Source organism: Triturus cristatus, chromosome 6 (assembly GCF_964204655.1).
Source record: "Triturus cristatus chromosome 6, aTriCri1.1, whole genome shotgun sequence".
Lineage (NCBI taxonomy): Eukaryota > Metazoa > Chordata > Amphibia > Caudata > Salamandridae > Triturus > Triturus cristatus.
This window is the reverse complement of record NC_140589.1, coordinates 108,891,894-108,910,495: the sequence shown is the minus strand read 5'-3', so window position 1 is coordinate 108,910,495 and position 18,602 is coordinate 108,891,894. Positions and strand designations below refer to the sequence as shown.

Genomic DNA, 18,602 nt, shown 5'->3' with positions numbered 1-18,602 from the left:
CAGGTTCAGAAGGTCCGGGTATCACCATTGTCTCGGCCAGTCTGGGGCTATCAAGATCATTCTCGTGTGCGAATGAGACCGCTTGGTTACCACCTTTGGGATGAGAGGAAGAGATGAAAAGGCGTACACAAATGCCCCTGACCAGTCTATCAAAAGGGCATTCCTTTTCGACCGTGGCCGGTAGAGCCTTGAGGCGAAGTCTTGGCATTTTGAATTTTCGTCGTCAGCGAAGAGATTGATGCTTGGACGACCGCAAGCCTGGAAGATGTCTTAGACGACCTAGTCGTTGAGCACCCAGTCCTGTCTGTCTTCAAAGTGGCGACAGAGAGCATCCTCTCTCGTGTTCTGTTCTCCCGGCAGGTGTACCGCTGTGATCGATAGGTTCCATGCCAGAGAGCTTGAGCTTCCAGAGACAGTGTGCGAGAGCGAGTTCCCCCTGTTTGTTCAGGTAGTACATAGTGGTGGTATTGTCCGTCTGTACCAAGACTGAACTTGCCTGAATCGAAGGGAGGAAAGCCTTGAGGGCCAGGTGAACTGCTCTCAGCTCCAGCATGTTTATGTGATATGACCTTTCTTTTGATGACCATTGACCTTGTGTCTGGAGAGACCCCATGTGGGCTCCTCAGCCCTGGAGGGAAGTGTCTGAGATCAGTGTTTGAGAGGGAGGTGCTTGATGAAAAGGTATCCCTACTTGCATATTCTTCTTCATCCACCACGGGATGGATGCTCTTGCTGCGTTTGAGAGACTTATCTTGTCGTCCCAGCGAGCTGTTTGCTGGTCCCACTTGTCCTCCAGATCCTGCTGAAGAGGACGCATTCGCAGTCTGGCATTGGGGACCAGGAAGATGCAGGATGCAATCGACCCTAACAGGTAGGCAATCCGACGAACCAGCAGCATTCTGTTGTCCCGAACAAGTATGCATTTCTGTATGATGGAAAATTGTCTCTCCTCCGAAGGAAACACTTTTCCTACCTCGGAGTCTAACAGTGCTCCTAGAAAATGGATCCTCTGTGTAGGTTGTGGAGTTGAATTTGTTGAAGTTCACATGAAGGCCCAGCCGGTGACAAATGTCTAGGCATTGCAGGAAATGACTCCTCACGCTGCGGGGGGAGGGACCCTTTAACAGCCAGTCGTCCAGGTACGGGTACACGAAGATGCCTGTGCGGCGTAGTGCGGCTGCCACCACTGCCACGCACTTCGTGAACACTCAGGGAGCTGACTTCAACCCGAAAGGTAGTACTTTGACCTGGCAGTGAGAAGATCCCACCAGTAATCTCAGATATGGTCTGTGATGTTGACTGACCGGGACGTGTAAAAGTATGCATCTTGTAGATCCAGCGAACACATCCAATCCCCCTGCCTGAGATGTGGATATATTTGATGGAGAGCCAACATGTGAAACTTCTCCTTCTTGATTGATTTGTTGTGTTCGAAGATCCAGAATGGGTCTGTACTCCGCTTTTCGACCCTTTTTCTTTACTAAGAAGTATCTTGAGTAGAACCCTGTCCCTCTGAGATATTGGCACCTTTTTCGATAGCTGATTTTCGCAGAAGGGTGGCAACTTCGCTCTGCAATATTCTTATATGGTGACACGATGATGGAACAGGAGGGATTGAAGGAGGATGGCGTCAAAAATGTAGTGAGTACCCATTCTGCAGCGTAGCAAACACCCACTGGTCCTTTGTGATAGCTCGCCATTCTTCGAGATGATTTGCAATACTCCCCCCCCCCCCCCCCCCCTAAAGTGGTGAACAGCGATGGGGGAAGTGGACACTGATTGTTTGGCCTGCGTCTTGGCGGAGGTGTTATCCCGATGATGGTTTCCTCATCCTCTGGAGGAACGTTTGCCTTGATATTGAGATCTTTGTTGCCCTTGCTGATCCTGATTTTTCTGCCATTGAGGGGTTTGAACCCTCTGTTAGGAGGATCGCCAATTGTAAGGTCTGAATCGTTTTCAGAACTCCTTTTTCTCTAGATCCACGGCCTTTAGTGTGCCTAGCTCCGTCTTCATCTGGGACATTTCTTCATGGGTGTGTGCCCCACACAAAGATGAGCAGGAGATGGGAAGATTTAGGATCCAAGTCTGTGCCTCTGGTTTGAGCGCTGTGAGTCGGAGCCAGGAGGTTCTTCTAGCGCATATCCCATGCGCATAGGCATGAGCCAAAAGAGTAGCACCATCAGCTGCAGCGCTAATAATTGGTTGGTCACCAAGCTGCCTTCATGCAAAATCTCAAAGTCCTTACAATCTTCTTACAGTAACTTTTCTGTGAATCTTTGCAGGGAGTCCCACAATGACCTGTCATACCAGCCCAAGACAGCCGATACACTCGATACCTTCATCATAGAGGCTGATGAACCGCATACTTTCCTTTCACATGAATGCTGTGTCTTACTCGCCTTATCTGGTGGAACAGTAGAGAAGGAAGCAAAAGCAGGAGTCTTTTTTGCTGCAGCAATTATCACAGAATCCGGTGGGAGGTCATGTATAAGGAAAAGCGGGTCCTCTTCCGGTGAACGATATTTCTTTAAAATCCTAGCTGGCACGGACTAGAGTGTCGCCGGCGTGAGGAAAATGTCCATAACCGGTTCGATTAGTCCCGGGACCAATTGTAGCAGAGGTCTAGATGCTGCTCTTTCGTGTAAAGTTTCAAAGATGACACATGACAAACTCTGTTGAGTCGGCATAGGGATCTTTGGTTTCGCTGCCCCTCTGCCAAGCACGCCCTGAAAAGTGCTCACGTCATCCACTGGAGAGACCCTCGATGGCGGGCTGTCAGTAAGAGTAGGTGAATAGTGTCTGTGTGACGTGTGTGTGTGGAAAAGGAGGAAGGTGGTTGAGATCTGTGCCTTCTCCTCCTGCTTCTGGATCTAGATCTCCTTCTGTGAGAGTGCGCAGGAGTGCGACTGCAACCCCTGGCTCTTGATGGAGTATGCTCTCCATTTACTGAGTGTACCAGCCGAGCCAACGGAGATCTGTGAAGGGGGCTCGAGTAATGCTGTGCCACCATGGCTGGAGCTGTGGCCCCGTGATGCAAGGGCCTGTTCCATCCGTCTATCACCAAGATGGAAGGCCATCTTTGCCCTTCTCGACCCTCAGGAGAATAATGAGGAGGAGGGGGAGACTTCTCAGTTTCTTGTGCACGCCTGGGCGGTGAATCTTGGTCTCCTCTGGACACTGGACTCCTAGACGTAGAGATGACATTGAACCTCTGTGAGAACTGGGAGAACCTGTTCGACATCAGTGACTGTGATGTAGAGAGGCTTACCGGGCGTGAGGCCTCTTTGGGCTGGTGCCTCGACGTTGATCTGGAACGTCTCTGGACCGACTGCCTTCTCGACGTCAACCGTTGTCTTGGTGACGGTGACGCCTGCCTGGACGTTGACTTTCTCCTCTTGGATGGAGGACTCAATTTTGCAGCCGACCGGCCTCTCGATGTCGAACGTCTACTTGACGCTGACGGAGAACCGTGCTTCGACGGCAGCCGCCTCTACTCTGATGATCGGTGCCTCGATGTCTACCTGCGGTGTGCTGCCGTCGACGGAGACTTTTGCTTCGATGTCGAAAATTTTTGGACTGACCTTGACGGGTGACATGTGTGAAACCTATGGTTTTTTCAGTGAATATATATATATATATATATATATATATATATATATATATATATATATATATATATCTATATAGCTTATTGTAAAATAAATATTCTAAAAATATCATACATTCATAAATTAGCATTTAAAAAACCTTGCAAATTCACTGAAAAAACCATAGGTTTCACACACGTTATAGTTAGGAATTAGCATTTAAAAAACCTTGCAAATTCACTGAAAAAACCATAGGTTTCACACATGTTATAGTTAGCTGAACATTTCACTCGTAAAAAACCAATGACATTCCCCCGTTATAGTTAGTTCAGCTAACTATAACTCGCGCGCCCGCAATCCACTGCTGATGACGTCACATATTACATCACTCATGACATGGTCAGTGACATCACTCATGACATCACTGATGACATCTCAAATGACATCACTCATGACATCACTGATGACGTCATCCATGTGATAAATTACCACATCTTCTCACACCCTAATATAACCTCGGATACTGAGGAAATATGAATTTTTATGGTCAATTGTGTCCCCTATCTTAGACCCCAACGGCTCCATGTACATGCTACAAGTACATGTATGTTCCCTCCACTTCAAGCTATGAAGACGCAAATACATATGCGTCCAACGTTAACATGTCCTCTTTCAGATCTGCCATGAATGGGTCAGATATTCCGTTCCTAAGTATGCCTTGCCACCGTCTTTATATGGTATACTTTTCATGTTTTCCAGCTCTGGCAAGGTAGGCCCTGAATTCTGCCATCGAGCTTTTCCTGCTTCTGCCTCTGAATGCTCCAGCCTGGACCTGTATCTGTATCCATGAACTTTGTCTTACTTCCTGCGCGGCTAACGGTGCCTAGCCCGGCCTGTTGCCTGCCAAAAACTGTATTCAGCCTTCAAGTTATCTGCTCCGCTCCTCGAGAAATGCATTCCTGTCTAGTAGTTTAGGTAAACATTCTTCCAGCTACAGAGCAAAGGGCCCGGCCTTACTGTCTCCGAGCAAGTAATTCATGACTTCTGTTGCCATGGTAGGCCCATGCCCCCTCGCATCTCATGTAGACACTTAGACGCTTGTACACGCACTAGCAGTCAGTATAGAATAGCCTCTGCTTGAGAGACCTTTCCTTCCAGATAATATAGTTCCTTAAACACAAGATATTAGATACGATTTGGGATTAGGTTATCCTGACATCCCAGACTTCTGTCTCCTCATGTAGGGCTAAATGTCAAGTTCCCTTCACCCTCTAGTTACACGTCAATCACACGTCATGCGGCTGTGCGCGCATCTCTGCCATATATTTCTGCTGACATTGCAGGATTCTCTTATGGATCCACCCACTTGTGTCATCATCATAATGACGTTTCTAGTACACGCCTTTATGCACGCCTATTGTAACGCCTTTTTCATTACGTATGTGTATTCTTATCTCTCTTCTCAGTTGTAACGCCTTCTACATATGTCTTCACTGTAATGCATTTGATATATATATTATAACCTGTCAATAATGTATTGCCTATCCCTTCCTGAACCTTCGTGGTGACGGAACCCGATTGCCTGGTTCGAACCATAATTCCTTTGTAAGGAATAAATTCCCTTTTATAACCTCAAATACCACGGATTCTGCCTCTTATTTTTACTGAGTTATTCTTATTGAATTTTACCGCATAAATTAAGTCTAGGTAATTTAAATTTACCACAATACACCGACTCAAAATTTCAGAGTTCCATTCTCAAAACCATACATACTGCAATACCAATAACTACATACCCACTTATTAACTCTTAGGTCTACATACACCTCCACTCATTCACCTGTACAGTCACTCATAATTACAGTCACTCCATACAAAACTATCACATGCATTTATACACCTATATAGACACTCACACACTACCAATCATCCATAGAGGTACTCACACCTACTCAGTCATGCAAATAATCACACTCCCATTTACTCACCTATGCAGTTATACACACTCAAGTTCACTTACTCATAAAAATAGTATCACATTCTTACGCTCTTATAGAATCATTGATACAAGCACACTCTCATCCATACAGTCACTCACAATCACACACTCTCACATCTACCCACTTATATACTCTTACACGCATATATACTGCCTTTCACATATGTAGTTAGTCACAAATGTACCACTGAGATATACATTCAATCCCTAACACACCCATACATACACTCACTCAACCAGTCCATCACAGATGTACTCTTAAAACCATGCACCCATAGAATCACCCACTCACACATCTATGCATAGAGTCACACACACCCTACCCACACAAACACTCAGGAACCCATACAGATACTGAGACAAGCAATCAATAACTCATATAGACACTTATATAGGTATTCACAAAACCATGCCGCCACTTATACACCAACATAGACACATACAAACATTTACACAGTTTAGTCACTACTCTGCAGTAAGATACATTTAATGACTCACTTATAGAGTCAGTTACGCACCACAGAAAATCATCCATTGACACACTTGAACACCCACTCATTCTTCACCAGGCCTTTCCCTATATATATTAAACATATTAAAATTGTTCAGAAACACATACTCCATGGATGATGTCATGAGTGATGTCATGAGTGATGTCACTGACCATGTCATGAGTGATGTAATATGTGACGTCATCAGCAGTGCATTGCGGGCGCGCGAGTTATAGTTAGCTGAACTAACTACAACAGGGGAATTTCATTGTTTTTTTATGAGTGAAATGTCCAGCTAACTATAACATGTGTGAAACCTATGGTTTTTTCAGTGAATATATATATATTTTGTTTTTCTCACAATGTGGCTTAATCCGGATCGCTCAACAGCGGGTGAGGGTGTTGGGCCAAGCCAAAGGCCAAAAGTCAATATTCAAAACAAAGGACGCCCGCACTCTGGAACCTTGTAAATATTTATCCGATTAACAGAGCCCTAGTCTGTCACACCAACGCGTTTCAGCCTTTTCGGCTTTTCTTTCATATATAATTTTTATCATTTCCGGGGTCCCCGCACATGGGCGGGAATATTCAATGCTTATGACTATTGATGAGGATCCCCTGAAAGAGAATTTTCTGTTATTCTAATGCTTGAGGCACTTTACATTAAAGACCTTTATTTCTGTATACTCTGTGCTAGACAAATAAAATTAAAATAACACGTATTCAGCATAGATGGGTGTTTCATCCCGAGTTGCAACCTCAGATGAGTTTTCTGGGGAATTCACTGCCACAAAGATACCTCTGTAACTGCATATTTTGCTTGACATATGCACTTATTGACTGACATCGAATACAAAGAGGACGCCTACATTTTCCAAATTTCCTGGAAGGCTGAGGTTTGGACGTTGGTAAGGACTATAAAAAAACATCAAATGCATATGCAGGTAGTGTGTCAGGAATAGCACTCCCTCAAATCCTACTGACAGCAAACAAACTGGGCTTCACAACTGGTAACGTGGTAGGCTCAGAGAACATGAGGCGGATGTTAGCTGCCACATTTTCATTAATTGCATACTCACACACATTTTATATATATATATATATATATATATATATATAATGTCTTTGACAAAGACTGAGGTTGAAACGCGTCAGTCATTAAAAACCTTTCTTTTCCTGCAATTCTGAGTGCGACTCCTACCTTTTTGTTGTGAAGCAAGAGGGTTTTCTCACACATATTATATATATAAACCCATTCACAAAACATTTTATCTCTCAAAAGAATAATTTAAGTTAAACTAGAAAGATTTTAGGGCAAACCTGATTGGATTGCTTGCAATCTCCGTCTTTGTCTGCTGGTTTCTTCAGAATGGACTTAGTTGGAACAGAATTAAGTTCTTTGTTCAGGTCCACCAGTTCTTGCTTCTTCCTGGCACGTTCCAGTTCTTTAAATGTTGGGCTTAAACTTTTACTCCTCTGGCGGCTCTTGCTCCTGTGGCGGCTCTTGCTCCTGTGGCGGCTCTTGCTCCTGTGGCGGCTCTTGCTCCTGTGGCGGCTTTTGTCTCGGTTTGTGCTCCTTCCCCTGTTTCGACTCCGGCTTCTGTTTCTAGTAGTACTCCTGCCTCTATCCGGACTCCGGCTTCTGACTCGATTTGTACTTCTTCCCCGGTTTGGACTACGGCTTCTGGCCCTATTTGTACTTCTGCCCCTGTTTGGACTTTTTCCTCTGCTTCTGGGCCTGTTTCTACTTCTGCCCCTGTCTATGCTTTGGCTACGGTCTCTATTTTTACTCCTAGAACGGTTTCTACTCTGGCTCCGGTCTCTAATATGCCCCTTTTTTCTGTCCAGGCTCTGCTTTCTTCTTCTCTTTCTTCTTGTACCAGTGGTGCTACTATTGTTGCTACTGCTGCTGCTATTACTACTACTACTACTGCTGCTGCTGCTGCTGCTGCTGCTACTTGTGCTAGTCATTCTCTTTCTGGATTTCGGTACTCTCAATTCAGCGGTCTGGTGATCACTGGCCAAACACCACTCGTCCTTTTCATGTGGCTGTTTATGATCAAAGTCTACATCATGTTGCAAGTGATCTGCGTCTCTGGCAGGAGTCTTTGGGGGGTCACCAAGAAGGGGTGAGTCGCCTGGGTGCTGGTGGGATGCGATATCTGCAATGACTTCATCTTGATAAATTCTCAAGTTAGGGATCGATGGTGACCCCTCTTTACCAACATCTCTGTAAAAAATAAAGAGCATCTATTACATTTGCCAATAGATGCACAGCTATTCTTTCATTCCACTGGCATTTATATGCATGAGACGTCCATGCCAATAACGTTCAACACAACAGGTCCATAACATTTGCATAAGAAAGGCTAACTCAACGTTTCTGCCTGAAGTCAAATTTTCTGGTCTTCTTGGGGAGGAATTGAATAGTTTCCAACAAAGATATTTGAGCAGCATACCATTGTTAAATAATTTCGAAACTTGCTTGGATTTACACCAGTCTCCGATTTCACATCTCTGCCCTGCAAGAAGCAGCTTCATAAGAACTGGTTACTTACTTGCAGCCCTGGACATACTGGACTCTTTACCCCTGAGTCCACCTTGTAGTACCATCTTATCAGGGTGGGATGAGGTCGGCTATGATGAAGCATGCCACAACTAGTAGATGAGGCTTCCTCATGTAACATAATGGGCAGGCTAGGATTAGGAAAGTTCTCTCTGCAATTCAAAGTAGGCGTTTTTCAGGTAGGGATTGAAAAGTGGCCAGTTATCATAGTCCTTCGGACTCAATGTGTTTACCTTTATTCTTGAAGAGGGTGTGCAGTGGCATACCTCCATCTTCCTCCGTGTGTTACATGAAACTCAACACCAGGTAGTAGAATATTTGCAACTTTGATACTGTACGAAACTAAGAAATAACACCCAAAATTGTTTATCTGGTTTGGGTGTGCAGGAGGGTGTTTGAGTGATCCCAGCATTCGTTGAGCTCAAATGGCTTTCAATACCGTAAATAGAAGACATTTGAGATCCTCAATAGATTCCAGTCAAATTCCAACATTTAAAGGATGGCATCTTCTAGTGATTGACGAAAAGGTGGCTGTGCGTTTTGGGCAGTGTACAGAATTCCTTTTGGTTTACTTAAGAGTTGCGCACAAGTCATTTAATACTTACTCATAACATGTAAAGTTGTTTAATTAAATGCATTTGCCTCATAGGCAACAGGCGGTATTGTGTTCATCATTCTCAGACACGATTGTTAGCACAAATGAAAAGCGCTGCAAATAAGATTTACTACTGTTCAAAGTTAACAATCATATTAAAAGCAAGGAGGAAGAAAGGAGAATGCTACTTACCAGTATGCATCTGTTCTTGGCATGTAGAGCTGCAGATTCATATACTTGTGCATAGATCACCATCTGGTGTTGGGCTCGGATGTTTCCACTTTGTTTTTGTCTTGGAAGAAGTCTTTGTAGTCACAAGGTAGGTGACTCCTCCCTAAGACGATAGTGCACATGGGCATCGACTCCATCCTTAGATTGTTTTTGCCATGAAGGGTTCTGATGGAGTAGTAAGAAGTAGAAAGATATGTCCATGTGCAATGTATCTAAGTAAGCTATTACTGGAACAGATGGAGGTATCCGGGGAGGTGGGTGGGCGTATACAAATCTGCAGCTCTACATGCCAAGAGCAGATGCATACTGGTAAGTAACATTTTTCGTTCGAGGCATATGAGCTGCAGATCGTATACTTGTGCATAGACTATACAGCAGTTACCTCCTCATCGGTGGCTACCTGTATCTGTTGTAGTGGTTTGAAAAAGTGTTTTTAATACACCCTGGCCCACACTAGCGTGTTTTGCTTGCACATCTACACAATAGTGTTTTGTGAAGGTGTGTGGTGTAGCCCAAGTTGCTGCTATGCAGATGTCATCTAAGGGAATGTTCCCTAAGAATGCCATAGAAGCCCCTAGTTTGCGTCTGGAATGAGCTCTAGGGGGAATGGTTATTGTGCGTTTGGCTTTGATGTAGCATATCTGGATGCATTTAACAAACCACCTTGCAATTCCTGTTTTTAAGATGGGATTGCTTTTATGAGGTGGGGAGAAAGCCAAAAAGCTGTTTGGTCTTTCTAAAGGATTTTGTCCATTCAATTTAGTAAAGTATTGCTCTTTTAACGTCTAACGTGTGAAGAGCTTGTTCTGCCACGGAGTCTGGTTGAGGGAAAAACACTGGGAGTTCAACAGACTAGTTGAGATGGAAGGCAGATACTACTTTGGGTAAAAATGTAGGGTTAGTCCTAAGAACCACTTTGTTATGATGGATTTGTAAAAATGGTTCTTGTATGGTTAATGCCTGGAGTTCACTAACTCCTTAGAGAGGTGATAGCGACCAGAAAAGCTACTTTCCAAGTGAGGAACGGTTAGTTTCTTACCTGTCGGTGTAGTTTTGCAGCTTGAAGACTTTCTGGATTCACTATGCTGTACGTTATTCCGGACCCAACCACTAGACCGCGGAATAATGCACAGCATAGTGAATCCAGAAAGATTCACGCTGCAAAACTGCAGTCCGCATTTGTGGAGAGGTACAAAAGGGGGACCCAGGAGTCTGGTAAGGACCACGTTTAGGTTCCACACTGGAGTGGGCAGAACTCTGGGAGGAATTATTCTTTTAAGTCCTTCCATAAAAACTTTGATAGCGGGCACTCGAAACAAAGACAAGTGTTGTCTGTTTTGGAGGTAGGCTGCTATGGCAGCTAGATGTAGATGCTAGGTTACATTGTTATAGATGGAAGAGGTAGCAGATAATGTTCTGAATAGAAGCATCTAGTGGATTGATTTTGTTGTTTGTGCAATAAATTACAAATCTTTTCCATTTTGCTGCATAGCATGCCCTGGTGGTAGGACGTCTAGCTTCTTTAATGACGTTCATACAGTCTGGCGGGAGATTGAGGTAGCCTCAGGTGCCAGATCGCAAGGTTGAGTTGATTGGGATCTGGATGTCTTATCTCTCCATGGTTCTGAGTGAGAAGCTTGGGTGAGAGAAGTAGCTTTTGATGAGGAACTGCTGATAGTTCCAATAGGGTTGTGAAGGATTAGTTACTTACCTGTAATCCTAGTTCTCAACCAGGGCTATACTCATCAAAGTCATAATCTATGAATAATCCCCGCCCACGTGCGGGATCCCGGAGCATATAGAAAATACATATATATACATATAAGGAGATTGGAATCCCGTTACATTCTTTTGTACATTTCAAAAATCCCTAATGGTATGAACGCAGACGAAGCGCTTAATGTCCACCTTTAGTCTAGCGGGTCTCTTGCCGCTATTTCCAATCTCTCTCTAATATTCTGCTACAGTCTGTTCACACGCTTTTTTATTTCCTTTTTACATGTGCTTTACATTCTAGCAACCCACCCACTACATGTACACTAAAATCTTAATTTTTCTTTTTCCTTGCCTTTGTTTCTGTCCTCTTTTATCTGACTTCATTAGTGCCCCAGGGAATGTTTTCACACACTCCTTTATTGTGAAGTACACCTCTCTACACCTTTCTTTCAATCTTGGCCCACTTGGGCGGCACCCTCCTCCATTTCTCCTACCCATTATTCGCTTCATTAGGACCACCATAGACGCTCTCTGCTTATTATAGTCCGACACTTTGCCTAGGTATCCTATTTTCTCCCCGGCTGCTCCTGTCTCATTTGCGACTGATCACTAGAACTCTTCACGTCTAGACAGGCACCCGTGTGAGACACAATATTTGATAGCGTCTTTTCCTTTGGACTTTATAATTAAATCTAGCATTTGGGTATCTTTTCTGACAGATGCATTTTGCATCTCTTATGTTTATTTAGAATGTTTTAGATGATGTTTCCCGTTGTGGGCTTATTTTCATGTCTTCTATGTCCATACATGTACACGGGACAGTGAGACATATAAGGCACTTTGTTTTATTTTCAGTTAAGCAGAATAATTGTCTTTCATATATATATGCCATTTAATATATGTATGTGTTTAATTTTGACATGTTTTAATTTATACACGTTTATTTAGTATGTTCGTGTTTTTGGCATAGTCACGCCGATCAGCCCGGTCATGATTCTTTAGGTCTATGATGACAGAGTGGTGGTTGCCATGACAACTGCACATTAACATATGTAAAGGTCACTGACATGTGTAACAGACAAGTGAACAAGGCGGTTCGCCGTCGAAACGCGTCTTGCCGCTGTTGGATTAAACTTCTTCTTTTTGCCATTATTTCACGGAGTCTGTGCCTGTCTGCTCGTCGATTGCCAGGATTGGAATTCCATATATACATATATATGCATATGTGAAAACATATACATGCAGCCTAAAATGTTTCAAACATGGCAAAAAAGCTGAAATTACATAGGTTTGCATTGTAGTACCCCTAACCCATAAGGAAAAAAGGAAGCACTAAACCAATTGTCACACAACAATGCTTTATTGCCATAAAGCAAACTTGTAATTGCAGGCATTTGCCTGTAGGCTGCAGTAGAGTATCAAGAAAACAAAGAAAACTGACACCTTGCCTTTAAGGCATTAGAGTAGGGGGACTGTGCCTTTAAGCCCTGCAGGAGCCCCCTTGCTCCCATGATGCACCACAGGTGACAGTTAGGTCAGTTATTTTTGACGGTGCACACGCACCCGAGTAGATCTGCAATCAATAAACAATAACTTGAAGAGAATGCTCGTCCGGGGAGGTGGGTGGGTCGCTTATGACTTTGATGAGTACACCCCTGGATGAGAACTAGGATTACAGGTAAGTAACTAATCCTTCTCATCCAGGGGATACTCATCAATAGTCATAATCTATGAATAGAGTAGCAAACCCATACCCAAAATCTCGGACAAGCAATAAAGCATCTAGAACCTGCATTAACATCACATTTGCATAGCAGTTATGCAAACAAATTCCTCAAAGAGGCCTGCCCCACCTGGGCGTCGGCCTGTGCATCCGAATCTAGGCAATAATGGCTTGTAAAGGTATGTGTAGAGCGCCGTGTAACCGCTTTGCAAATTTCAGAAATGGGAACGTTGCGAAGGAGAGCTACAGTAGAAACTTTCCCTCTAGTAGAGTGTGCTCTTGGTCTAGCCTGTAGAACCTTGTGAGACAGCTGATAAGACAAGGCTATGCAGGAAACAAACTATAAATAGACCTCTTGGAAGCAGCCAGCCCGGTATTAGTTGGGCCGTAATTGACAAAGAGCCTGTCAGACTTCCTAAGCGAAAGGGTTTTAGCAAGGTAAAATTTCAATACCCTTCGGAGGTCTAGAGAATGTAAAGCTCTCTCCGGGGGAGTGGTTGGCTGAGGAAAGAAAGTGGGCAACGTGATAACCTGATTAACGTGGAAATCCGAGACCACCTTGGGCAGGAAGCTCGGGTGAGTACGTAGCACCACTCTATTGGCATGGAAAACAGTGTAAGGTTCCTTGCAGCACAGGGCCTGAATCTTACTTACCCTGCGGGCAGAAGTGATGCCTACTAAAAAGGCAGCCTTCCAGGTCAGATGCTGCAAGGACGCCTTATGAATAGGTTCGAAGGGAGCTCCCATCAACTTAGAGAGAACGATGTTGAGTTCCCAGGGAGGGGAAGGAGACCTCACTGGCGGAAATACTTTAAGCCCTTCTAGGAAATCTTTGACTACCGGCATCTGGAAGAATGAGGCCTGGGTAGGAGATTTTCTATAAGCTGTGATAGCAGCTAAGTGGACTCTGATAGAAGTGTACTTTAAACCAGACTTTGCCAAGTGCAATAAGTAGGGGCGAATAACCGGTTTTTGACCCTGGATTGGATCAAGAGCGTTATCTCTACACCAAATGTAGAACCTCTTCCACTTGAAGGCATAAGACTTCCTAGTGGAGGGCCTTTTTGCTTCTCGGAGAATGTTCATACAGTCCGACGGAAGATCTAAATGTCCGTACTGGATGACTTCAGGAGCCATGCCGTCAAGCGAAGTGAGGGGAGGTTGGGATGGAACACTCTCCCCTGGCTCTTGGTCAGTAAGTTCGGCAGGCAAGGCAATCTCCGGTGTGGCACCTCTGACAGCTGGAGGAGATCCGGATACCACCCCTGCTGGGGCCACTCCAGAGCTATTAGGATCATCCTTGCTCTGGTCCTGTAGATTTCTGTATGACCGCTGGTATGAGAGGGAGAGGAGGAAAAGCGTACAGCAATGTCTGCGACCAGCTGATCAAAAGTACGTTCCCCTGTGATCCCTGTTGGGGAAACCTGGAGGCGAAGACAGGGCATTTTTCGTTCGCCGCGTCTGCGAAAAGATCGATGTCCGGTACTCCCCACTGCCGGAAGATCTCTTGGACGACGTCTTCGTTGAGCACCCAGTCGTGCGCTTCTACGAAGTCTCTGCTGAGACCGTCTGCCTGCACATTCAGGGTTCCTGGCAAGTGTACTGCGATGATTGACAGACCTTTCGCCAGTAGCAATCGCCAAATGGACTGAGCTTCCAGAGACAGGACTCGTGACTTGGTGCCTTCTTGCTTGTTCAGATAGAACATAGTTGTTGTGTTGTCTGTCTGATTCTGAACGTGGCTGGTTTGGATAGAAGGATACAGGGATTTGAGAGCTAGATGTACTGCTTATAGCTCCAAAAAATGTATGTGATAAGTTCTTTCTGAAGTGGACCAGAGACCTTGTACCTGAAGCTGGTCCATATGAGCAGTCCAGCCCTGCATGGAGGCATCTGTGACCACTGTCTGTGTCGGAGGCGTCTGATGGAAGGGGACGCCTTGAAGCAGATGGGAGCGTTTCATCCACCATCTGATGGAGTCCCTGGCAGCTTGTTGAAGAGAGACAAGATCTTCCCAGCGACCTGACCTCTGCGACCACTGATCCTCTAGCACTTGTTGTAGAGGACGCATGTGAAGGCGTGCATTCGGCACAATGTAAATGCACGAAGCCATCGACCCAAGAAGTGACGACACTTGCCTGGCTGTGGGGAATGCAGTGTCGAGAGGCGTGTGGCATTTCTGAAGCATGGATAATAACCTCTCCTCCAAAGGACACACGCTTGCCTTTGCAGAGTCCAGAGAGGCGCCCAGGTAGTGAATCCGCTGAGTGGGATTGAGGACCGACTTTTTGTAGTGGACTTGTAATCCCAATGACTGTAGTAGATTGAGGCAGAACGAGAGATGGCTCTGGAGTAGAACAGGAGTGGAACTCTTCAGGAGCCAGTCGTCTAGATAGGGATAGACGAAGATCTTCCGCTTGCGGAGGAAGGCAGCTACCACCGCCATACACTTGGAGAACGTCCATGGGGCAGATTTGAGGCCAAACGGCAGAACTCTGTACTGGTAGTGTTGACGAGAGATCTGAAACCGGAGGAATTTTTGATGTTTCACTGAGACAGGAATATGAAAATAGGTGTCCTGCAGGTCGATGGCACACATCCAGTCTGCCTGGTGAAGGTGCGGGAAGATCTGATGCAGGGCTAGCATTATGAACTTTTCCTTCTTGAGAAATCCGTTGAGCAGACGCAGGTCGAGGATGGGTCTGTACTCTTTGACTACTCCTCATTTTTTAACTAGAAAATAGCAGGAGTATACTCCTTGATTTCTTTGCAGGGGTGATACTTCCTCTATGGATTTCTTGGAGCGGAGAGTGTCTACGTAGTCCAGCAAAAGCAGATTTTGAATTTGAGGAAGGTGCTGCTTCCGTGGGGTTACTTGCGGAGGGGGAGACTTGAACCTCAGCAAGTAGCCATGCTGTACAATATTCAGTACCCATTTGTCTCTTGTAATGGCTTCCCACTCTTCCAGGTGAAAACTGATACTTCCTCCTACCGGAATGGTGAACGGGCGCGAAGGAAGTAAGACCTCACTGTTTGGAAGGCTGCTTGGTGGAGGACTGTTGCTGTTTAGCGTTCCCTCTTCCTCTGCCACGACCCCTTTGTTGGAATTGGGGCCTCTGCTGATTCTGAGAGGACCATTGAGGTGTTTGAACACGCTGATGAAAGGAGCGCTTGTCGCCCTGACGAAAGCGCTTCCGATATTCCTTGTGCTTCTCCAGTCCAACAGCCTTAACGGTGTCCATCTCTGCTTTCATTTTGTTCATTTGGTCATCAGCGTGAGCACCAAATAAGGACGAACAGTTAAAAGGCAAATTAAGGAGAGCATACGCCATGGGAGTATCCATGTGCGGCGAGGTCCGAAGCATCCGCAGCCGCACTTATGATCTGATTGGCTACAAGCCCACCTTCAAGGAGAATCTCGTTAAAGTCCTGTCTGTCTTCTCTTGGAAGTTTTTCAGCGAATCTGGAGAGTGAATCCCAAAGTGAACGATCATAACGCCCCAGAAGGGCTGAAGCACTCGCCACTTTCATGTATGACGCGGAAGTGTTGCACATCTTCCTGCTATAGGAATCCATTTGCTTACTGCCTTTCTCCGGGGGGACCGAAGAGGAAACAGACGCCGAGTGGGACTTCATGGCAGCCGCCACAATAACTGAGTCCGCTGGCGGATCCGCTCTTAGGAATAAAGGATCCTCGACAGGAGCCTTATACTTCTTGCCGATCCTCGAAGGCACAGAGCCCACCGTAGCAGGAGTGAGAAATGTGGCCATAGCTGGCTCCAACAGCCCTGGCACCAACGTCTGGGCGCTGAACGGTGATGTAAAGTATCAAATATAATTGATGTGGGAGCCAGAGGGGTGTGCAATGTGATGTTCAACTTCTGCGCACCTCTACCCAGGACCTCAGAGAAAGTAGTGATGTCATCAATAGGAGACACTCGTGATGGAGGAGTGGAGGAATTGGTCGGAGAATAGTCCCGGACCGAGGACCTTGTGGAGGAAGACCAGGTGGGCGATCTGGTGCTTCGCCTCTTGTGGAGACGGTCACTATGATGAGCCCTGGACCGTGATCTGCGTTTAGCAGGAGATCTGGGCCATCTGTGAGGAGAAGGACGATCCCTGGATCTTGACCAGCGTGGAGAAGGTGACCTTGGCCTACCAGGAGGAGACTTGCTTCTACGTGGAGCAATCCTGGAGGGAGAGTACGTGCGAGAATAGCCCGAGCCCGGGCTTCTGCAGTCACCTGTACCCACATTCTCCAACCAGCGAGGTGAAAGTCCAAACTGCTTTGTAGCCTTAGGGGATTTCTCTGGAGAAATCTGTACGATATGTAGACCTGGAGATGATGATCGATTCCCTGATGAAGATCTAGATCTGATCTCCTCCGTGACCGCTGCAGTTCGATCCCTCGACGTAGAACGTCTCGAGGTTGATGATGTTTGCGTCACCTACGTGGCTCCCCGATGAAAAGGGGGGCAGATTCAAGATGGCGGAGTGAGGATCTGAGCTGAGCAGCTCGTCCGGAGGCTTTTCCCCTTTTCCCCTATTCTACTCTCCTCGGCGAAAATGAAAATGACATTAATGATAATGACATTAATGATACTAATGGTTGGCGCTCTGCGATGTGTATAAAGAACAAAAAGGCTTTCACGAGCTACGAGCAGGCTACGTGGCTCCCCGATGAAAAGAACTTAATTAGACTTGCAGTCGGATACATTGACACAAGGACACAGCGTTGGAGGCGGAGGCAGAAGACGCCGACGATAACTTTCGCTAATGCGAGGGCTACTCGGTTCCTCCGACAAACTCCAAAAGGACATTCAAAGAGCCCGGGCGGTGACCGGCTAAGTAATTGCACCCGCATTGCCTCCTTATTCATTTCTCTTACCTGGCAACTGAGGATGTCCCCGAAGAACCCACAGCGAGCAACACGGCATAACAAACAGCCGATAAGACCAGCGGCACTCCAAACAGCAAATGCACGAACGAACGGAACAGCAACAGCTGTGCTCCCTAACGCTCCAATCAACGACGATGAACCTGCGTCAAAGAGTAACAGACGCTCTCCCATGGAGACAGGAAGGGTTGAAACGGAGCCCTCACAAGGGAAAGGGAGTGCAAGCAAGCAAATATTGAGACCATCGACCCTGCTCGCTGATTCACTTCGAAAAGGGCCTGATGGAGGCCTAACCACCACACAGACAACTAAATTTCCGGTAAGAGGGGGCGGGGGAGCGTATTCAGGAGGCAAGGCATGCAGCTCTCCACAGAATTTAGAGCTTATAACTCAGAAAGATGCCATTACTACTACTACGAGTAACGGGGAGGGGATAAATACCTACAATCTACAGGGGACTAAACAACAAAAAAAGACAGAAACCTTTACATGCATTACCCCCATAGGACACCAAACGATCTCTACCGACCCCATAAGGGAACATATAGTGGCTGCCACAACGGGTGTTCTAGAAATCTCCTCCCCCGATACAGACTCAAATTTAACCCCGATACCGCTCTGTCCGGGGGTACACCCCGCCCTCTCGGATATACCATTCACTACAGAGCTTATTGATAGACCGAAAGGTCCCCTGCAAGACATAGGGATACCTGTGGCGGAAGCACTTGTTACTGAACCCAATAAACCTTGTAATGATACGGAGCTAGATTCTCCTGCGGGACTGGGTACCACTCTTA

At 45.9% G+C, this 18,602-nt stretch overlaps 1 protein-coding gene across 1 annotated transcript in view; it reads right to left on the bottom strand.

Annotated features, from left to right (window-relative positions):
- LOC146816469 (uncharacterized) overlaps positions 1 to 18,602 on the bottom strand; it is a 396,549-nt gene that overhangs the window by 239,042 nt on the left and 138,905 nt on the right. The window contains exon 3 of the mRNA XM_085610300.1: positions 7,398 to 8,307. Coding sequence (XP_085466426.1) covers positions 7,398 to 8,307 — 910 coding nt within the window. The remainder of the gene's footprint in view (positions 1 to 7,397; positions 8,308 to 18,602) is intronic.